The 22389-nt window shown below is 60.0% G+C and overlaps 5 protein-coding genes across 5 annotated transcripts; 4 read left to right on the top strand and 1 right to left on the bottom strand.

The window, feature by feature from the left end:
- Positions 1 to 484: 484 nt before the first annotated feature.
- COLE_07217 (uncharacterized protein) lies at positions 485 to 1615 on the top strand (the record flags this gene model as incomplete). The annotated part of the gene is made up of 7 exons (XM_018425035.1): positions 485 to 571; positions 615 to 631; positions 744 to 858; positions 1173 to 1231; positions 1265 to 1286; positions 1332 to 1505; positions 1541 to 1615. 7 exons carry the CDS (start codon positions 485 to 487, stop codon positions 1613 to 1615), a joined length of 549 nt encoding a protein of 182 aa, XP_018275761.1.
- A 1947-nt stretch (positions 1616 to 3562) lies between these two features.
- COLE_07216 (uncharacterized protein) lies at positions 3563 to 4100 on the top strand (the record flags this gene model as incomplete). The annotated part of the gene is made up of 2 exons (XM_018426237.2): positions 3563 to 3818; positions 3886 to 4100. The coding sequence occupies 2 exons, from the start codon at positions 3563 to 3565 to the stop codon at positions 4098 to 4100; spliced, it is 471 nt and encodes a 156-aa protein (XP_018275762.1).
- A 1758-nt stretch (positions 4101 to 5858) lies between these two features.
- COLE_07215 (uncharacterized protein) lies at positions 5859 to 6420 on the top strand (the record flags this gene model as incomplete). The annotated part of the gene is made up of 2 exons (XM_018420531.1): positions 5859 to 5954; positions 6016 to 6420. 2 exons carry the CDS (start codon positions 5859 to 5861, stop codon positions 6418 to 6420), a joined length of 501 nt encoding a protein of 166 aa, XP_018275763.1.
- Positions 6421 to 6878: 458 nt separating this feature from the next.
- On the bottom strand, positions 6879 to 11454 carry COLE_07214 (uncharacterized protein; the record flags this gene model as incomplete). The annotated part of the gene is made up of 4 exons (XM_018421560.2): positions 6879 to 10804; positions 10860 to 11066; positions 11137 to 11257; positions 11386 to 11454. 4 exons carry the CDS (start codon positions 11452 to 11454, stop codon positions 6879 to 6881), a joined length of 4323 nt encoding a protein of 1440 aa, XP_018275764.1.
- A 2757-nt stretch (positions 11455 to 14211) lies between these two features.
- COLE_07213 (uncharacterized protein) lies at positions 14212 to 21953 on the top strand (the record flags this gene model as incomplete). Its single annotated transcript, XM_018426986.2, has 3 exons — positions 14212 to 14778; positions 14852 to 15749; positions 15826 to 21953. 3 exons carry the CDS (start codon positions 14212 to 14214, stop codon positions 21951 to 21953), a joined length of 7593 nt encoding a protein of 2530 aa, XP_018275765.1.
- Positions 21954 to 22389: the final 436 nt, after the last annotated feature.

The following is a 22389-nucleotide window of genomic DNA, read 5'->3' as shown; positions in this document are numbered from 1 at the left end:
GGTGTTGGTTGGTGCCTGAGGGATGCTATGACGCAGCCGCTGGCAGCTGAGCGCATCTTGCCACCCATTCGTGTAACTCAACCATCTACCCCACAGCCCTCGGCGCATCCCATCGCTTCAACAGCACTTGTCGCCTCGTCGCGCGCAACTCCGATCTCGGCCTCGACCGCTGCAATACGGCAGATTGTCTCTACGCCACATACACCTCCACCGACCCACGCCCCGTTCCCATCTCCCTGACGCGATCGATCTCTCCGCTCGCATCGTCTCCATTCTGTACTTCCTCTCCGCTGCGAGCCTCCTCCGCTCCGCACTCGGGCTATCACTCGGTGTTTCCTCTTGCCCGTGCCCATAGGACGTACAGGCCCAACGAGCTTTCGCGCTCCTCCTCGCTTCGCCCCCAACTCTCACCTCAGCCAACCCAACCAGCGGAGACTCCTCCGCTTCGCGCTCCAATATCGTTCCGTACGCTCAGTTCTACAGCATGGCGGCCTTGTTCCAGGGTCTGATCGACTGGTTGCGCTCCTTGTTCTGGGCCAAGCATCTCGAGGTCACAATCGTGGGGTTACAGGTGTGTCAGATTGGAGTCACCTGAAGTGTCGAGCTAACTTCAGGCGAGCGGGAAGACATCGTGCGTACCGGGCGTGCATTGAGGACGTGCTAACGCGACTGCCCTCGGGTCAAATCGCCACTTCCTCACGTCACAATACTCCGCCTTGCCTCCCTCACATTGCACTCCACAGCCTCGTTAATGTCCTCGGCTCGGGCCAGTGGTCGGAGGACGTCGTCCCGACCGTCGCGTACAACTTGCGCCAAGTGCGGAAGGGTAACGTGACGATGAAGATATGGGATGTTGCAGTGAGTCACGGTCGAGAGTTGGGAGCCGGAAGCAAGCAAGAACGACGAGGGCGAGACTCTCAAAGCACGTCGCGCGGCCTCCGGTACCGATCTCATCCCCGCGCGTGTGGTCCCAAGGGCGAACGTTGGGGATCTTGACTTGCGCAGCATACTAGGTGCATCTGTCCTCTAGCCGTCAGCTGATGGCTGGAGAATCTGCGCTCCACACTTCTCCGAAGCTTGCGTGCCAGACGCAAGAACAACTGTACGACGTCGTCCTCGCACAGGCACAATCTCGGCGCGATGCCACCAACAGCGTTCGACACTGACGCCAGGGCCAGCCAAAGTTTCGAAGCATGTGGGATCGCTACTGTCGTGGAGCGAATGCCATTGTGTGCGTCCTTCTAGAAGGCTATGCTGACGCAAGCTATGTTGTCGACGCCGCCGATGTAAGCTTGCATCTCTGCTTCCAGCGGACATAGCGCTGACCTCAGACGAAGTCGATTCCCATCTCTACGAGCGAGCTTCATTCCCTTCTCGGATTACCTTCGCTAGCCGGAGTGCCTCTCCTTGTGCTGGCCAACAAGAGCGACCTCCCCGGGGCAGTTGGCGTTGACGAGATGATCCGCGACATGCGGCTCGCCGAAATCGGTGGGCGTGTCGTCTCCGTGAGTCATCATCCTCCGCTGCATGTTCACCTCAGTGCTACTCAACCAGCAATAAGACCAAGCATAACCTCGACATCGTCCTGGCCTGGCTCACACAGCGCGCGCAATGACGCATTCGTCTTATCAGCTCCATTCTCCTCAAGCAGTCATCGGTTCCCCGCGGTCTGTTGTACCATCTACTGTAACGCTGGTCTCACTGGCGCAATTGCACGGATTACATTCTCTTCTCGCCACTGCGCAAAACTCACACCCCGCGGTGGACTAACTCAGCGGAACTCCGCCGCTGGGCTTGGCGCCACTCAGAAGCGTTGCCCACTCTCGCCTTCAAGGCGGCTGTTCTCGCACTCGTTATGACGCGCTCCCACACACCTGACCATGGCTGAACACGAGCTCAGATGTTTACTCTGGCTATTGTGCTCCGAGGAAGCAATCTCAACTACAGCAGCTGAAGCACATATATGTCAGAGTTGAGCAGCAGGCTGGGGCTCACTGAATTCCCCTCATTCCCCCGGCCCTGTCACGCTTCAGTCGACCTGATTAGTTGGACAGCATCAGTCCCGACTGATAAGATTCAGAATGAGCACCAACTCCTTGGGCCGGCCCGGCAGCCTGGCGCATCTCCTCAACCCCGTCTCTCCTTCCTCCGAGCTGCCTCTTGACTTGGCCTTCACTCACACCCAAGGTCTCTGACACCGCCGCATTCCCACCAGAGCTGTCCGCGATCAGCTACCACTAGCGCCCCTACTCTTGTCGGCTTCAACGACGAGCACCCTCTCGTCTCGGCGTCACTGCCGACCCCGACCCTAACGCCTGAGCCCACACCCGCAACCAGTCCCTCGGCTCTGCCTCTAGCGGCCGACGCTGCCGCCCTGCTTTCCAGATGGAAGCCAGGGCTCTGTCGACACGCTCGACCCGGCCCGGACACTTCTCGTGATGTGTCACCACGTCGCGCGTGCGCGCACGGGGTCACGCGTTTTCGTGGAGGTCCTGAATCCGCATGGGGGAGATGCTTTGCGTGACCCGCGACTGGTTTATCGGGTGGCAGGAGGGCGTACGTGTCGAGGCCAAGCGGCGCTGGTTGCGTAACGGGCAGAAGGAGGAGGAAGGGGAGGTGACGAGCGGACGTAGGTGTTCGATGGCATGTGCTGGCCGGCTCCGCCCGGCCCGCCCAGCCTCCCCCGAGATCGTGGCGCCTCCAGCCCGCCCAATACCGCCCCCGCCTCGGTGACTGGCCTCAACCGTGGCCAGAAGCGCAAGCGCGAGTAGGTTATGCGGCGCGATCCTGGAGCGACGCCACCCTCGCACCGGTCGGTCGTCACACATACGAATCATATCTCTCTTCTCCCCTCAACGTGCGTGTTACCTTGCATGACAACCGCTACACCGCCGAGGGCCTGCATAGTCGGCTGATAGTGTTGGGTATGACCTTGCATAGTAGTCTCAGTCTCTAGATATGTTGTTATGGGACGTACTGCCTACCTGTGTCTCGTCTCTTTGCCGCCTGCCGCTGTTCTGACGAACGCGTGTCAGCCATGTCGACGCCCAGGCCATATCGGCGATGAATGAACCAGCAAGGTGATCACATCGCACTTGCATTTTAGCAACAGCTGAGGCGTTGTGTTATTGGAGTCTGCCCTCTCGCGTCGTCCAGATCGTAGGGAAGAAGGCGTGTGCTTCAAACAGTGCAGTCATCAGACAAGCAGTCGGTCCCGTGTCGGCGGCATCTTATCGATATTGCCAATTGGCCGAGTCACCGAGCACCCTCGAGCACCCTGGGTGTGAACATCATGGGAATCGCAACCTAGCATCTCAATGAGCTCCCCCGCTCGACAAACCTTGCCCGACGGGTGTAAGTGCCTCTCATCGCCTTGATGGTGGGATGGCCCGAGCACACTGATGCGGGTGTATCCATGCCGTATCTCGGTCGTCAAGCTGCCAGAATTCCGGCGTTCCTCGATGACAACTGACTATGCCGCTGATCGCTTGGCACAGTTGAGAAGCTTATAAGCCGTTAGCTCCCATTGATCTGACGCACTTACCCGTCAACATCTAACACCATGGTGGCCCTCACGTTCTCCGCCCTCGCCCTCCTCTCTGCGCTGGCGGCACTCGCCCCTGCCGACGCCCGCCGCATTCACCCTAACGGCAACACGGGATACTGTCTCACGCAAACCGGCAGCCTCAACTCGGGGAACATTAATGACGCCTCCGTCTCCCTGCAAATCTGCGACGGCCGCGCCTCTCAGAACTGGGAAGCGGGAAACGGGCGCACCCAGTTCCGCATGGGCGGCAAGTGTCTCGGCCCACTGACTAGTATGTCTATTTGGCTTTTCAATCACCATGCCACGTCGCCCCAGCCTCTCCCTCGTGCTAATCCCAGACTATGACGGCACTTCATGGGTTTTCTACTACTGCAGCGAGCGGTCCACCATGGACACAGCCCCCGGTGGCAAGTATCGTCAGCGCGGGCCGATGGGCCGGTACATGTGTCTCGATGTGCCGCACGGGATTGTGCGCCCCGGTCAACGCGTGCAGGGATGGCGATGCAGCGGGCGGGCAGATTGGGCCTCTCAGCGATGGACCATGTCTGGCTAGACAGAAGAATGTTAAAGTAATGCCGGCAGGTATCTGCTGGGCGCACGCCTGTAGGAATGGGGGAGGCTTCGAAAAGGGGCAGTGTATATAGCAATATACAAAATCCAAAATGGGAGATGGTCGGCGAGCTGTACATCGAAATACGTTACATCTCAGTTTGCTCCTGCTGTTACTGCTGTCAGGCGAAGCAAACCTGTCGGCCCGAGTTCCATCTTGGCGCCGCGCACGAGGAGCAACAGTACTGCTTCCATACAGGTGACAGAGAACATCGGGACCATCTTCGGTATGGTTGACTTTAAGGGGAAGACATTGCTACCGTGGGCAAGGAGAGCGGCAACACGGAGCAATTTCGTCTGGCGGGGATATGGTTGCAGTGTGGCTCAGTGATGGAGACATGTGGTCGACTTGCTTGCACCTTAGCAGTGAGCTGGCGACGTATAAAAACCACAAGACCAGAAACAGACGTAGTCCAACAAATCCGAGCTCAAACTCATGACGACAGAACTGGTCGCGGCTGACCCTCATGGGGATGTGGCGGTGGTGCAGCGGCAGCCGTGGGCAGAGCCAGGGAGGGCCGCGCCGGCGGCACGGTGAGGGTGAGAGCTCGTATATGCGGCAGGAGATATTTCAATCAACTTCTCACTCTCGCAATGCCACCCGCCCTCAACATCATTAAACAAGGGAAGGGGACCACTCGCCTTGGTGTCGCGCCTTGTCAACCCCGCCCGTGGAGCGAAGCCGCAGGTGGGGCAAGTTTTGTCTTGAGGGTCACTAGGCCGAGCCTCATTAGGTCTCCTTCCAGGATTTTGGTGATTTGGTGTGGCTGAGACGATAAACTGCTCGCATGCGATCGGTCAACGGGACAGAAATTATACTCCTTACATCCTCTCGCACAGAATGGCACAAGTACGAAAGGATTGACGACCTCAAAGATTGCGGACGTCTCTCTCGAGAGAAGGTGAAGGAGATGAATGCGGTGGCTATCCAATGATACAGTGCACTGATAAGAGTAAAACGGCATAGCTATGGGAACCTGGGCGGAAGACGGGCTTACCGCTGCAAAGCAGTGGAACCGAACACCGTCGAACCAAAAGGCGTCTGCCACAGCCTGTGTTGTCCTTTTTGGACACAAGTTCCGGACATTGATCAGCAGAGATGACGCTGTGGATTAAGAAGTTTTCAGACAGAAAGAGAGAGAGAGGAACACGAGGATGTGACGACTTAGAGCTTTGTGTGGAAGCATGCATCCTTCACGGGATCAAATGTGTCATCCCAAGCGTCTCTGCTGACGTACGGATTCAAATTCTGGCGCCTTCCACGTCCACATCCCAATCTGACAATTGCTGCTGACGAGAAGACTTCCCACCGAGCTGACAAACGGGACCCCCACATTGGACGCTGCAACCTGACGTAACGCCGTCGTGGTGATGGTCTCCTCGGTCTGGTCTCGGTTTCGGTCTCGGTGCGGCCTCTGCCAACGCTCGGTCGGCGCAGTATATCAACCCACCCCGACGGCCCGAGAACGTTCTCCCCAAACTCATGCGCACAGACTTGCCCCTGCGTCTGCTCGTGCTCACCGTCGCAATCGCACTTCTCGGAACATATATAGCGCTCCTCTCGACGTCCTCTCCCTCGATCACAACAACAATGTCCGCAACTACACCAGTCTCCACCACCCAGGCTCCGGCGAAGGATGCCACTGCTCCTGAGAAACAAAAGACCGAGAAGCAGCTCGCCGCCGCGGCCGCCGTCAAGAACATGTCCTCATGGGACTTTCGGAAGTGGAACAAGCTCGCCGACGGCATGGCCCAGTTCCACGCCAAATTCGAGTGGGAGTTCAACCACGTGTACGATGTGAGTCCCTCTCGTGATATCGTGATCTTGTCTCCTTTGGTTGTACAGTCACTGACGCCAGCTCGCCGAGGGCGGATGGAAAGCCAAGGGCATGTCGTTCGCCCGCTTTATCCGTGAAGCCGAGCAGGTCTCGCACCACCTCGACCTACACCACCGCATTGAGGAGGCGTACATCTTCCCGATGCTGGCGAAGAAGCTGCCCCAGTTCAAGGCGGGTGGGAAGGGCTCGGACGCTCACGTCGCCATGCACCGCGCGATCCATGACGGACTGGAGCGCTACGACGCCGTGCTCGCTAAAGCTAAGCGCGACCCCGACGGGTTTGACGGCGCCGAGCTCCGCGCCGTCATGGACAGCTTTAGGGGGGTGCTGTTCCACCATCTGGATGAGGAGGTCAAGGATCTCGGCGCCGAGAGCGTCATCGCTGCCGGGTTCACGCTTGATGAGCTCGCGCGCTTTCCCTTGTAGTCGCCCTCACCCGCACCGCACCCGCACCCGCACCAGCAGCCGCACTTGCACCCGCACTTGCACCCCCACCTCATCCCGAACCCGACCCCACATCCTTAGCCTCAGCATCATAGGATAGACCCAAGAATTTGTAGACCTTAGCATACATGTACGACTACGACTTAGAGATGAGGGGGTGCTCAAAAACTACGTCCAACTCCTGATCTACTACAACTCACATAAGTCATTCAGAGACTGTCAGCGTGGCGAGACTAAGCTTCATTTCCTCAGAAACAATTGGGTAACCTAGCAATAATGAGACTTCGCTCACACGACTACTCATCCTTTGCCCAACGTCGTCAGTCCCGTGTCACGCACTGCAATCTAACAATGATCATTCCGCTTGCAAACTCTATGGACGCGGATGTTACAGGATCCCGCGATAATACTGACCACAACTACAATGCCATGCTGTACCCTTAGTTGGCGACCGCAAAGGCGACGACGCTCGAGTCCGAGTGCGACAGCGAGACCTTGATCTTCTTGCCGCCGGCGGCCTTGGCCGCGTCACCGTGGAGCTTAACCTCGGGGCCCGACTGGGTCGAGACAATCTCAATGTCCTTCATGGACGCGCCCGCACCCTTCGAGGGCACCGAGAGGGCCTTGAAGACGGCCTCCTTGGCGGCCCAGCGGCCTGCGTACGATGCACGCGAGTCGGGCGCCGAGTTGCAGTACTCGATCTCGCCGGCGGTGAAGTTGCGCTCACGGAACGAGTCCGAGGTCGGCACTGAAGAGATGAGCTCGGTGTCAACACCGACGCCTGCGATGCCGCCCTTGGTCTGCGAAAGGAGCGACTTGATGGTGTCGGCGTTGGCGGTAGAGAGAGGCACCTCGGAGGGGAGCTTGCCCTTGAACTCGTATGACCCGTTCTTCGACGGCCCGGCGCGAGCCAGGGGGTTGAGAAGCACAGGGCCCTCGAGCTCGGGGCCGTAAGGCGGCGCGTCCTTGATCTGAACAAGGTTGTTGCGGATCATGGCCTGCGACTGGCGGGCGTACGAGTCGAGCTGGCGGGCGTGGCGCTTCTTCTTGTACTCCTCGAGCTGACCCTTGGGGATCGCGGCGAAGAGGTAGCGGGGGTGAAGAATGGCAGCCTGGCCACCGACCTGGCCGAAACCGAACGAGGTAAGGAGACCAGCCTCGAGACGCGTGTGCTGGATGGCCTTGGAGGGGTAGAAGAGGTGAGGGAAGGCACGGAGCTCCTCCGAGATGTTGTCGGCGTTGGCGTTGCCGGGGATGAGAGCCGACTGGATGGTCTGGAGCATGCCGTTGAACATCCAAGCAGCTGCACCACCCTTGGGGTGACCCGTGAGGTACTTCTGGGTGATGACAGGGACGGCGTTGCCCTTGGAGCGGCCGAGCTGCTCGAACTGAAGGTTGTAGACACCCGACTCGTTCTTGTCGTTGGCCTTGGTCGAGGTACCGTGGCACGAGATGACACCAACCGAGTCGGCGTTGAGACCCCAGACGGCGAGAGCACGGCGGAGAGGGGCAATGTTGGGGTCAGAGCCCTCAAGCATACCGTAGGTGGCAAGAGCCTCCTTCTCCTGGCGCTTGGCCTCGCGCTCGATGAAGTCAACGCGCTGGGCGAACCACTCAGCGTCGTCGGTCTTGCCGGCGACCGAGGCCTCGTCGCGAAGATTGTCAAGCTCGTTCTCGAACCACTGCGAGATCTGCTTGCGGCGGAACGCGAGCTGACGGGCACGGTACTTGAGGTCAAGGATGGGGAGCGACTGCTTGGGGGTGACCTCACGGGCAGTGGAGAGAATACCACGGCCGGGGGCGGGAACGGAGCGGCCAGCCTTGTCGGTGTGGGTCGAGGTGTAGGCGACAATACCCTGGATGGAGGCGCCCATCTCGATGGCAGTCTTAGCGCTCATGAGAATGTGGACACCGCAGCCCTGAGACTCCATGAAGCCGGCACGAGTCGAGGTCATGGGGCGCGAGAACTCGTTAGGCTCACGGCCGTTGGCGAACTCGGTCTCGGCGTTGGAGGTGGCCTTCATGTTGGCGAACTCGAACGAGCCCTCCTCGGAGAAGTCGTCGTAGCCACCAGCGATCATGACCTTGGCCTTGCCCGAGAGAATCGAGTCGCAGCCGATCTCAACGGACTGGAGAGCGGTGGCGCAGGCACCGACTGGGATCTTGACGGGACCCGAAGCGGACATGAGAAGAAGGTTGACCCAGCCGGCAACAGTGTTGATGAAGGTCTCCTGGAGAATATCCTTCTGGACGTCCTTCTCCTCGCGACGGCCCTTGAACATCTCCGAGAGCGAACGCATACCACCCATACCCGAGCCGAGCGAAGTACCGACCTCCGAGGGGTGGATGTACTTGTAGAGCTCGTAGGGGTCGGTGACACCCGACATGATGAGCGCCTCGGTGACCGAGACCAAAGCCCAGAGGGCAGTGCGGTCGACCTGGGAGATAATGTCGTCGGGAAGACCGTAGCGCTTGGCGTCCCAGCCAGTGGGGATCTGGCCAGCGACCACACGGTCGAACTTGACGGCCTTGGGGAGGAGAACGCGAGCACCCTTCTTGAACTTGACGAACCACTCGCCCGAGTCCTGAGCCCAGATGTCAACAGCGTCGCCCTGCTCACGCTTGAACTTGGCGGCGTCGTCGGCGGAAACCTCGAGGGGCTCGAGGTCGTGGTTGAGCTCAATCTCCTGTGTGAAGCCCTTCTTCTCGGGGTCGTAGCCGAAGAAGAGGTCTGGCTCAATAATGCGGATACCGGCGTGGTTGAGAATCTCCTTCTCGTACTTGTTGCGGATGTCCTTGTCGTCGACGGGCTCGCCAGACTTGGCGTCAACCCAGCCAACGTAGGGGTCGGCCATGCCACCGGCGTTGGGGAGCATGCCCTCAAAGTGCTTGATCATGCCCATCATCCAGGCCATCTCGATGATACCCTCAATGGTGAACTCGCCGCGGGCCTCCATCTCCCAACGGGTGCGGGCGGAGCCCCAGGGGCCGATCTCGGCGAAACCAGTGCACACGACAACCTTGTCGAGGTCAATAAGGCCCTCGAGGTGCTTGAGCTCGTTGAGGACCGAGTCGTCCTCGACGGTGGGGAAGTCGAACGAGAAGTTGGCGCGAGGAGCGACCGAAACCTTCTGGTGGAGGCGCTCAGCCTCGGAGCCGTTGGTGACCTTGAAGTCGGCACCGTTGTCAAGGGCGATAGCCTTGCGGAGGTCGGCGACCTTGTTGATGTCCAGACGAATAGAGGTCATGACGTCGGCGAGACCGGCAACGCGGTCCATACCACCGTTGAGGTCGGCCCAGAGAGGCTCGATCTGAGTGATGTCGAAGATGAGGGGGTGCATCAGACCGAGAATGTTGAAGGCCATCTCCTTGGCGGAGAAGGTGCGGACACCGAGCTTCTCAAGGCCCTCGGCAACGAAGTTGGTGGCGCTCATAAGACCAGTGCCACGGGTCCATCCAATGACGGCACCGGCAATGCAGAGGTACTCGCCCCAGGACTCTGCGCTCCAACGGTTGAAGAGCGTCTCGAGCGAGATCTTGGACTCGGAGTAGAGACCGTCGTTGCCAAAGAGACCGTGGTTGGGCGAAAGGGGGAGAACAACCTGGGTCGGGCGGGTAACAAACTTCTTGGCGGCCTTCTTGGTCTTGACTGCACCGAGGAGGCGGAGAAGGTTGGTGAGCATGAGACGGTGGGCCAGTTCGGACTTGTCGTCAATGTTGTCGATCTCACGGCCGTTCTCGGGGAGAGCGGCGAAGGGGACAATGTAGTCGAGGTCGATGTTGAGGGTGTTGTAAATGTAGTCAACGAGCGCCTCAGTGTCCTGGCGCGAAGCGCCGTTGAAGGGGACGACAATAAGCTTGGAGCCCTTGGAGCCGACCTCGTGGAAGATGCCCTTGTAGTAGTCGACGACGGCGCGGCTGTAGCGCGAGGTGGTCACGACACAAGTGGCGCCACCGGCGAGAAGGCCCTGGAGAATCTCGACACCGATCGAGCCACGGCCGACACCGGTAAGAAGGGCGGCCTTCTTCTGGAAGGTGACACCCGAGGTGGCAATCTCGGTAAGGACGTCGAGGTAAATGTTGGTGAGCTTCTTAGAGTAAGCCCAGCTGGTGCCGGTCTTGCGCTTGAGGTGGAGGAAGGGGAGGTGCTCCTCGTCGACCTCGGTGCGGTCTTGGACGTTGGGGCGCAGGAACTGCGAGCTGTCGCGGCGGGGCTTGTCAGCCGCGTTGCGGGCACGAGTGACCGGGTCGTCGGCCTCGGCCTGCTGGCCGAGCGACTTGACGACCTCGCCGTACATGGACTTGATAGCCGCCTTCTGGGCGGGGGTGATGGAAGGCTGGGCGTTCACAAGATCCCAAAGCTTCTCTGCGAGCGGTTAGCGGTGGTACGTTTTAGCCACCCAGAGTGTCGGGGTACGCACCAATGTCGGCCTGGACCTTCTCAAGGTTGACCTGAGACTCGATCTCGCCACCGTTGGCCATCTCCTTGACGTAGGACTCGAGCTTGCGGACCTTGGTACGGGGAATCTCCGAGTACTGAATGTCACCCTTGGCCGAGACCTCGGTGTGAGGGGCCGTGGGGAGAGCCACGTCGCGGTAGACGGGGGGGAGGTCGACAACCTCCTTGCCTGAGCTTGTCAGCGATACGCTTCTTGCTATATCGCCCGCCATATTCCTTGACCTGGACACCACACTCACAGTTGTCAATGAGAATCTGGCCGAACTTCTTGACCTTCTCGTAGTTGGGGCCCTTGGAGGGGTCCACCGAGTCAATGTGGTACTTCATGTAGTCGAGCAGGTTCTGGTCTGCGCGGTTCATCTAGGAGCGCGTCAGCATTTCGCTCCTTGTGATGAGGCTGGCGGTGAAGATTCCACCTGGGGAGACCGCCGGGGACCACTGGGGGGACCGGAGGAGGTCACCTCGGCAACTAAACTAATGGTACGCACGATGGCAATGCAGCGCGAGGTGAGCTCGCGGCGCACCTGCGCCTCCTGGTCACGCGTAGCGGTCGACATGGTTGTAGCTTGCTACGTCGCCGACGTTTGTGGGTGTGCGTTGGAGGAGAGGAGGTGAGGAGGTGAGGGGGGAGGGGGGAGAAGGATGAGGAGGAGGGAGGGGGTGGGAGGGGAAGTGTCGGTCGATTTGGGGCGAGGTGGAGGGGGAATGGGAGAGGAGGAGGTCAAGGAGGGAGTGAAATGGAAAGAAGTCAAGTGGAGACCCGACAGATGATGAAGAGGTCGTTTGAACGAACAGCGAGGAGATGGAGAATGATTAGTTTGCCAGAGTCGAGTAGTCGTCGGTTGTCGTGACCAGCAGCACATCTAAGCTGCAAGCAGCGGCCGGGGGGGGGGGGGGGCGGGGCGGCGGATGGGATCGGCCCCTCTCTCTCTCTGTGGGTGAGGGAGGATGTGACTGAGAGTATCCTTGTTCCTAGGACCCCACCCCCCAGCCCTTGGCTTGTATCCCCACCAAATGAGTATCATGGTGCCCCCGCCCAAATCCATCCATCCCAACCACTTGACACGTGGCTACACCTCCGTCGTGCAAAGCAAAGCCCTCGGCAAACGGCCAAATACCATCAGCGCCATTGCCCCTTGACTCGTTCCCCAGATCCCCAACGCATCCGTCTGCGATCCTGCCACCTGCGGAAGAAGCATTTTGACCCATCTGACCAACAGCTGCCGCGGGAATTGCCAGCAGCCAGCAGCCAGCAGCCAGCAGCCAGCAGCACTCGCAACCCCCGCAGTCGGCTTCGGAGCACAGGATATGCAGGAAAAATCATCGTGCTGCTTGGTCCCGCCACCCGGAGGCAAGGCCCGAGAGTGCAGGTCGGCTCGCGGCTCGGCTCCATCTGTGCTCCATCCAGTTACCAGGTCCGCTCCGTGTCTCATGTCCGCAACACTACCAGGACAGTAGATCACCAGACCTTGCACCAAGACCCTGCATCCCGCCGGCGCTGATTTGATCAAATGACAATGCATGAACTGTTCAAGTCTTTCACAGGCAGTTGCCCTGCGCATGTTGGAACGCTTGCGTGTTGGTGAAGATGTAGCATGTGGCAGGTATGCGAGTGAATACAAAATTCAGAAAAAGCTGTTTGTAATTTTCGTTCCCCACGATATCAGAAATGGCGTTGAAATGTTGGAATTTGTGCACCCCCACAAGGATCGAAAGGATCGTTATCTTGGTGTGGGCGCGGCTATTCAACTCTATTCAGGTCCCATCAAGTGCTGATTATCTACTCGGGGTTTGACGGCGTTGTTCGGCTTATCACCCTGTGCCTGGCCGTCGTCGTGGGAACACCCAGCAGTGGTGGTCTTTGGGGTGTGGGGGTGGAGACACACGTCGTTTTATCTTTGCATCTCAGGCCGGCGCAGTTACTACGGCACGCCCTGCGAGCAGCACTATCGGGTACAGTGGGGGGGGGGAGGTGGAAGAGTGTGACCGGCGGCGGGTGGCGGGCGGGCGGGCCGAGATGAGGAAACGTGATACAGGCACAGGAATACACGAGATGACACGAGGTCAGATACTGGACGGGACACTGCCACTGCCACGCCATCCATGCACGCCAGAAGGAAAGAAGGAGAGGCGAGCGAGGGATGGCGCCACAGGTCTGAGAATCTGTGTGGCAACTTGGCCATCAATGCCGTATCGTGCGTGGCTGTGTTGGAGTTGGGGCACCTGTTGCATGTTGGAGTGGCAAGTCGGACATCGGGAACTGACGAGACATTCTGTGGAAACGAGAGATGCAGCACCGGTAGAGGGCCAGAGAGGAAGCTGAGAAGCCAGGAGAATGACATTGCAATGTTATGTGCAGAGCATGGTTGGGGGGAAGGGGGGGGGGGGGGGGGGGGGGCATGAGCCACCTTGACAGACAGAGTACAGACATGGAGACATGCATGGAATACTGCACGGTCGTTGTGAGGGGATGGAGGGGACACATGCCGGTGGGTGGCCAAGGTGGAGGTGGTATCGGAAGCCGGGGTCGGAGTGAGTTGCTTCTCAAGAGATGGGATAGGCCATGGTAGGCGAGGATAGACGCCGCTCTATACACTCAGGCACTCGGCCCTCGGCCCTCGGCCCTCGTTGACCAAGTTGGGCCATGGGCCAGCTGCGCGCAGGTTGACAAGCAAGTGTCAGCGTGCGTGTCAGGCCGCGATGCATGCGTGAGTGGGGGGATGGGGGATGGGGGATGGGGGATGGGGGATAGGAGGACGAGTGTCCAGGAACAGTAATAGGGAGAAAGAGTTGGGCGGAAAGTCATGGGGCGGCTTAATCGCAAAGTCCATTGGGGGCGATGGGGGCGATGGGACCCTCACCCCTCACCCTACCCTCTCCAATCATGCCACCCACCAACGGCGGCCACAACCCCAACCTCACACAATCCTCCTTGTCCTCGCCTCGGCCACCTCCCCCCTCCTTCCCTCCTTCCCTCCTTCCCTCCCCCCCCCCACAGCTCCCACTGCCCCCGCTGGGCCGCTTGCTCCGACCATGCCGACTGTCACTCTACTTTCCCTCATCCTCGCTCGACATATGCTCTTCAACATCATCAACTGACTCTCTGTCAGATCCCATCCATCTTCTTCGACTTCTTCTTCTCCTCCTCTCTCTCTCTCTCTCTCTCTCTCTCTCTCCCTCTCCCCCCCTTCCCCAACACACATCACTCGTCTTCCACAACTTTCTCTTTCCCCCCTCCCCTCCCCTCCCCCTCCTCCTCCTCACCTTCTCCTCTTGCCGCAACGTCGGGACTGCAAGAGTCCATCTCGCCCATCATGGCGTCCCTCTTCAGCGGTCCCCCCGCCACGCGCCCCCTTGTTCTCCACTCGCAGGCCGCCCGTGTCAACATTCTCGTCCCCGCTTCCCCCCTTTCCGCCTGGGTCGCCTCTGAAGTCCTCGCCCAGGAGTTCCACGACTCCCCCTTGAGCAAGGATGACGCCCCCGAGCCCACCGCCGACGACGACGACGATGGCGCCGCCGTCCCTACCGGCCCAGACAACGAGTCTCAGGTCAAGCTCCTCGCCCGTTTCCTCGGCTTTGCCGCTGACAAGCTCACCGCCGGCGGTGACAACACTTCCGAGATTACCCAGGTCGTTCTCGCTGCGTACAACCGCTTCAACGAGCTCTTCCTCGGCACCGTGAACGTTCACTCGCTCCTCCAGTCTTACGACCCCGAGCCCCGTGCCGAGATCCTTACCGCCTACTTCAAGGCCTTTGCCGCCCTCCGCGCCGCTCTCGGCGCCAAGGAGGTGCCCGCCGCCCACCCCTCGGCCCTTATCGAGGCCGCCAAGAATGGTGATGCCGAGCTTTACGGCCTCTTTGGTGGCCAGGGCGTCAACGAGGTAAGTCGATCATAATCAGATCCCGGAGAACCGGGGTCAAGCAAGGCAAGGCGCACATCGCTAATTCTCTCAGTACTACTTTGAGGAGCTCCAGTCGCTCTTTGACATTTACCGCCCATTCGTCGAGGACATCCTTACGAGCCTCTCGCAGGAGGTTACTGCCCCTCTTGCCGACAAGGCGACTGCCGAGGGCTACACCTACTACGTCGACGGTCTCGACGTGATTTCGTGGCTCAACGGCTCCAAGCCCCGCCCTTCGGTCGACTACCTCGCCTCGATCCCGGTCTCGCTCCCCCTGATCGGCATCACCCAGCTTGTCCAGTACATTGTCTCGGCTCGCATTGCCGACGTCACCCCCGGTGACCTGCGCAGCATTATCAAGGGTGCTACTGGCCACTCGCAGGGTATCATCTCTGCCGTTGCCATCGCGGCTTCCTCGTCGTGGGAGTCGCTTGAGCAGAACATTGCAAAGGCGGTCAAGCTGCTTTTCTACATTGGTCTTCGTGGCCAGGAGTTCTTCCCCCTCCTCTCGCTCGACCCCGAGATCGTCGCCGACGCCAACGAGCACAATGAGGGCACTCCCACCCCAATGTTGGCTGTCAACGGTCTTAGCCGCAAGGCCCTCGAGGGCCACATCGAGAAGGTTAACAAGTTCCTTCCCGAGAACTCCAAGGTTGGCATTTCGCTCTTCAATGCTGCGACAATGTTCATTGTGACTGGCCCCGCCAAGTCCCTCTACGGCCTCGCCACCGCCCTCCGCAAGGTTCAGGCACCTGCCGGCCTCGACCAGGGTCGCACTCCTTTCTCGCAGCGCAAGTCGGTCTTCACCATCCGCTTCCTGCCCATCAATGTGCCTTTCCACTCGGACTACCTCATCGGTGCGACCGACAAGCTCCTCTCGGAGGACCTCAAGGACGCCACCATGTTCAAGGCGTCCGACCTCGGCATGCCGATTTTCAACACTGAAGACGGTGAGTTCGGCTTTGAGAAATTCGCCGATCGTGGCACGGCTGTTTCGCATTTGAAACCAAAGCTAATCTTATCTAGGCTCTGATCTTCGCAAGCTTTCGGGTTCGCTCGACAAGGAGCTCTGCGACCAGATCTTCACCAAGCACATCCACTGGGCAAAGGCTTGCGACTTCCCCAAGACCGCAACCCACGCCATTGACTTTGGCCCGGGCGGCAAGACCGGTGTCGGGTTCCTTACTGCGCGTGTCAGCGAGGGCCGTGGCGTCCGTGTGGTCTTCACCACCGAGAAGGGCAAGATTGGTGCCGAGCTCTACGACGCGGTCAATATCCGCCGTGAGCCCATCTGGCACGACCAGTTCCACCCTCGCCTCGTCAAGACCGCGGACGGCAAGGTCAACATTGACACCTCGTTCTCTCGCCTCCTTGGCAAGCCCCCCATCATGATTCCCGGTATGACTCCCACTACCGTCGGTGCCCAGATGGTCTCGGCTACTCTTAACGCGGGTTACCACATCGAGCTTGCCGGTGGCGGTCACTTCAACGAGGAGGTGCTCCGCGCCAAGATTGCCGCTATTGAGCAGCGCATCAAGCCCGGAATCGGCATCACCCTGAACGCGCTCTACATCAACATGAGACAGTTCTCGTTCCAGTTCCCTCTCTGGCAGCAGATGCGCCGTGAGGGCCACCCCGTTGAGGGCTTCTGCATTGCTGCCGGTATCCCCTCGTCGGAGAAGGCGACCGAGATCATCGACGCCCTCCGCGCCGCCGGCATCAAGCACGTTGGCTTCAAGCCCGGATCCGTTGAGGGTATCCGCCAGGTTGTCAACATTGCCGCCGCCAACCCCGACTACCCCATCATCCTCCAGTGGACCGGTGGCCGTGCCGGTGGACACCACTCGGCTGAGGACTTCCACCAGCCCATGATCGCTACTTACAGCTCGATCCGTCAGTACCCCAACATCTGCCTCATCGCCGGTTCCGGCTTTGGTGGCGCCGAGGACGTCTGGCCCTACATCTGCGGTGACTGGTCCGTCAAGATGTTTGGCCTCCAGCCCATGCCCTTTGACGGTGTCCTCTACGGCTCGCGTGTCCTTGTCGCCAAGGAGGCCGAGACCAGCCCATCGGTCAAGCAGCTCATCGTTGAGGCCCCCGGTGTCACCGATGCCGACTGGGAGGGCACCTACACCAAGCCCACCGGTGGTATTCTCACCGTCCGCTCGGAGCTGGGTGAGCCCATCCACAAGATTGCCAACCGCGCCGTCGTCCTCTGGAAGGAGTTTGACGACACTGTGTTCAACATGCCGCGTGACAAGCGTCAGGCATGGCTCGAGAACAACCGCGAGTGGATTGTCAAGCGTCTTAACGCCGACTTTAACAAGCCCTGGTTCGGCCAGAAGAAGAGCGGCGAGATTGTGTACGACATCTCGCACATGACCTACGAGGAGACCATCACCCGCATGTTTGACCTCATGTACGTTGCCAAGCAGAAGCGCTGGGTCGACGTCTCGCTCCGCAACCTTCTCGGTGACTGGCTCCGCCGCGTTGAGGAGCGCTTCGCCGGTGTCGACGGCGCGCGCACCAAGGAGTCGCTCGTTCAGTCGTACAAGAGCCTCGAGGACCCTACCCACGTTCTCGAGCTCTTCTTCAGCTCTTACCCCAAGACCAAGGACCAGCTCGTGTCGTCCGACGACAAGTCGTACTTCCTCAACATCTGCAACCGTGTGTGGCAGAAGCCCGTGCCCTTCATCCCCGTCTTCGACAACAATTTCGAATTCTGGTTCAAGAAGGACTCGCTCTGGGCTGCCGAGGATGTCGAGGCTGTTCCCGAGGGCGACGCTCAGCGCGTTTGTATCCTCCAGGGCCCCATGGCCGCCAAGTTCTCGACTGTCGCCGACGAGCCGATCGCCGACATGCTCGGCAACATCGAGGGTCTTCTCGTCAAGAAGATCCTTGAGCGCTACTACGACAACGATGAGTCGAAGGTCCCCACCCTTGACTACATCGGTGCCCGCCCGCCCACGGCCCACACTCACATCGCTCACGAGTCGTTTGAGGGCAACACCCGCTCGCTCCAGCTCACCGACCGCCTTCCCCGCGTCGAGGACTGGCTCCAGCGCATCGCCGGCCCCAAGCTCAGCTGGCTCCGCGCTGCCCTTACGACTGTCAACGTTGTCCAGGGCGGCAACTACGTCACCAACCCCTTCCGCCGCATCTTTGCTCCCCGCAAGCACCAGATCGCACGCATTGAGGAGGACTCTAACGGCGTGCCCGTTAGCGTCAAGGTTTACGGCGCCATCCGGTCGTCGGGCTACGCTCACCCCGACTTCAAGGCCGTCGACCTCTCTTACGACTCCAAGTCGCGCAAGATCACCCTCCAGCTCAACGAGGAGCGTCTCGGCTCGTCCGTGCCCCTCACCTTTGAGTTCCTCTATAAGCCGGAGCAGGGCTACGCCCCCATCCACGAGGTCATGGAGGGCCGCAACAAGGCCATCAAGGACTTCTACTGGCGCCTCTGGTTCGGCGACAACGAGAAGCTCCCCTCGCTGCCGCTCGACAACACCTTCACTTGCGGCGAGACCAAGGTCGACCCGGTCACCATCCAACGCTTCTGCGACGTGGTTGGAAACCAGGGTGAGGCCTTCAAGCAGCGCCGCAACAAGAACATTCTTGCGCCCATGGACTACGCCATCGTTCTTGGCTGGCAGTCGATCATGAAGACCATCTTCCCCGAGGCCATCGACGGTGACCTCATCAACCTTGTCCACCTCTCGAACGGCTTCCGCTTCGTTGAGGGCGCCGCGCCTCTCAAGGCCGGCGACGTTTGCACCACTGAGGCGCGTGTCACCTCGGTTGTCAACTCGGACTCGGGCAAGACTGTCAAGGTCAAGGGCTACGTGCTCCGCAACAATGAGCCCGTGATTGAGGTTGACTCGGCCTTCCTCTACCGTGGTCGCTTCGCCGACTACCCCAACACGTTCGAGACCGTCGACGAGCCCGACTATGTTGTCAAGCTCGACAAGCCCACTTCGGTCGGCGTTCTCCAGTCCAAGGAGTGGTTCGAGTGGGACGACGACTCGGTCCCCCTCGATGTCGGCTCCGAGCTCACCTTCAAGGTCAAGTCAAAGTACCACTTCAAGGACAAGTCGACCTACGCTTCGGTCCAGGTCACCGGTGCCGCCTTTGTCCGCAGCCAGACCAAGGCTCTTGTGCAGGTCGCCACCATCGACTACGAGGCCCACAACTCGCACGGCAACCCGGTTGTCGAGTATCTCAAGCGTGTGGGCAAGTCGGTCGGCCTTCCTGTGCCTCTCGAGTCCGGCTACTCCCTCATCACCGACCAGGCCGCGGCCACCTTCAAGACCCCCGCTTCCAACGAGGCGTACTCCAAGGTCTCGGGTGACTTCAACCCCATCCACATCAACCCCTACTTCTCTGACTTCGCCAACCTTCCGGGCACCATCACCCACGGCATGTGGTCGTCGGCCGCTACTCGCAAGTACGTCGAGTCCGTTGCCGCCGACAACCACCCCGAGCGTGTCATTTCGTACAACGTTGGCTTTGTCGGCATGGTCCTCCCTGGTGACGAGCTCCACGTCAAGCTCACCCACACTGCCATGCACGACGGCAAGAAGGTCATCAAGGTTGAGGTCTTCAACCAGGACGACACCAAGGTCCTTGACGGTCAGGCCGAGGTTCTCCAGCCTCCCACCACCTACGTCTTCACCGGTCAGGGTTCGCAGGAGGTTGGTATGGGCATGGAGCTCTACAACAACTCCGAGGTCGCCCGTGCGGTTTGGGACGCTGCCGACGCCCACCTTACCTCTGTGTACGGCTTCTCGATCATTGACATTGTCAAGAACAACCCGAAGGAACTCACCATCCACTTCGGTGGTATCAAGGGCCAGGCTATCCGCCAGCGCTACATGGAGCTCACCTACGACTCTGTCGACGAGCAGGGCCAGGTCAAGACCCAGCCCCTCTTCGGCGACATTGACCTCCACACCACCTCGTACACCTTCTCGCACCCCCAGGGTCTTCTGTACGCTACCCAGTACACGCAGATCGCCCTTGTGGTCACCGAGAAGGCGGCGTTCGACGACATGAAGGCCAAGGGTCTGATTGACCAGAACGCCTCGTTCGCTGGTCACTCGCTCGGCGAGTACTCGGCGCTTGCTGCCATTGCCGATGTCCTCCCGATCTCGGCCCTCTCCGACGTCGTTTTCTTCCGTGGTATCACCATGCAGCGCGCGGTCAAGCGTGACGCTGAGGGCAAGTCGCAATACGCGATGATGGCCGTCAACCCTTCGCGTGTTGGCCGGACATTCTCAGAGCCCGCGCTCCGTGAGATTGTTGACCAGATCTCGTCGCAGAAGGACTCGCTGCTTCAGATCGTCAACCTCAACGTCGCCGACCAGCAGTACGTCTGCGCCGGTGAGCTTCGTGCTCTCGCGACTCTCACCAACGTCCTCAACGTCCTCAAGCACCAGAAGATCGACCTCGAGAAGCTGTCCAAGACCATGTCTGTCGAGGAGCTTAAGGAGCACCTTGTCGGCATCATTGACGGCGGCTGGGACATGATGCTGGAGAAGAAGAAGAAGGACGGCGGCGAGGTCCACCTCGAGCGTGGCTACGCCACAATTCCTCTGCCCGGTATCGACGTGCCCTTCCACTCTCGCTACCTCTGGCCCGGTGTCCTCTCCTTCCGCAACTACCTCATGAAGAAGATCGACCCCGAGCACCTCAACCCCGACCGCCTCGTTGGCAAGTATATCCCCAACTTGATCGCCGAGCCGTTCGAGGTCACCAAGGAGTACGTCAAGAAGATCTACGACGAGACCAACTCGCCTCGTATGGAGTCGGTCCTCAAGGGCTGGGAGAAGGACTCGTGGGACTCGGCGGCCAACCGCCAGCGACTCGCGTACAACATCCTCACCGAGTGCCTCGCGTACCAGTTCGCGTCGCCCGTGCGCTGGATCGAGACCCAGGATGTCCTCTTCACTCAGGCCAAGTTCGAGCGCTTCATTGAGGTCGGCCCTGGCCCCGTTCTCTCGGGTATGGCTACGCGCACCCTCAAGGCCAAGTACGAGGCCCAGGACGCTGCCACCGCTGTCAAGCGCCAGATCCTCTGCCACGCCAAGAACCAGAAGGAGGTTTACTACGCCTTCGAGGACGAGGCCGGCGAGGACGCTGCTCCTGCCGCTCCCGCCGCGGAGGAGAAAGCTGCCCCTGCCGCTGCCGCTGCCCCGGCTCCGGCTGCGGCCCCCGCTCCTGCCCCGGCTGCCTCGGCTGGCCCCGCTGCCGCCGTCGACGACGTGCCGCCCAAGGCTGTCGACACCGTCCGCATCATCGTCGCTCAGAAGCTCAAGAAGCAGGCCAGCGAGATCCCTCTCTCCAAGTCGCTTAAGGAGCTTTCCGGCGGCAAGTCGACTCTTCAGAACGAGATTCTCGGCGACCTTGGTGTCGAGTTCGCGTCGGCGCCGGAGAAGGGTGAGGACCTTCCTCTCGACGAGCTTGGTGCCGCCCTCTCGGTCGGCTACGGTGGTCTCGGCAAGCACTCGATGGGTCTCACCAACCGCATGATTGCCTCCAAGTTCCCCGGTGGCTTTAACATCTCGGCAGCCCGTAACCACCTCAACAAGCAGTGGGGTCTTGGCCCGCTCCGCTCCGACAGCGCACTGTTCTTCGGCATCCTTAACGAGCCGCCAAAGCGTCTCGGATCTGAGGCTGAGGCCAAGGCCTTCCTCGACTCGGTCGCCCAGTCCTATGCCTCCTACTCTGGCATCACCCTCTCGCAGGGCGGTGCCGGCGGTGGTGGTGGCGGCGGCGGTGGTGGTGCCGTCATGAACTCGGAGGAGTTCGACAAGTTTGTCATCAAGCAGGAGGAGCAGGCTCAGCGCGAAATCGAGCTCCTGTCGCGCTACCTCGGCAAGGACCCTCGTGCTGGCGAGAAGCGCGCCGACGCAGCCAAGGCCGAGGCCGACGCTCTTCAGGCCAAGCTCGACGCCATCAAGCTCGAGCACGGCGACGCGTACATTGACGGCATTGCACCCGCGTTCAGCGCCAACAAGGCGCGCATCTTTGACAGCTCGTGGAACTGGGCACGCCAGAGCTCGCTGCAGCTCTTCTACGACATCATCCAGGGCCGCCTCGACCCCAGCACCATCTTCGAGAGCGAGCGCGAGCCGCGATACCGCCCCACCCAGTAAACGGCGAAAGTGTAGTAGAGGTTCCGTACATATAGAGAAATCGCTCCAGAGTTTTGTTCATTGTCGCATATAAGGAGCATGCATCGGTTAGTATTCGAATTGAGCGACTGTGGGCGTCCTTACGGGGAGACCAAAATTAGAGAACGGTGCACGGACAAAAGCCACCACGTGATCAGTGAGGCCACTTGCCGAGGCGGGATGACATCAGCCCGTAATCGGCCCATTCACAACTCAGCTGACCTCGGTGCTCGATCACGCATCCCAGCGTGCGCAAGCAATCAAGAGTTTCATCTGAAAGGTTCATGTACACAATACAAGCGATACAACGGATTAAATGCGAGGGGTGCTAATCTATATGCATGGTCACCTGGCCTCTCTGCTTGGGCTGTCGGCCCAGTGGCGCTGAACTCCCACGGTCCCCAGGCTACGCGTCAGT

The sequence above is a fragment of the Cutaneotrichosporon oleaginosum genome, assembly GCF_008065305.1.
Source record: "Cutaneotrichosporon oleaginosum strain ATCC 20508 chromosome Unknown ATCC20508_contig06, whole genome shotgun sequence".
Lineage (NCBI taxonomy): Eukaryota > Fungi > Basidiomycota > Tremellomycetes > Trichosporonales > Trichosporonaceae > Cutaneotrichosporon > Cutaneotrichosporon oleaginosum.
Note: the sequence above shows the minus strand (reverse complement) of the source record. Positions and strands in the feature narration are given on the sequence as shown.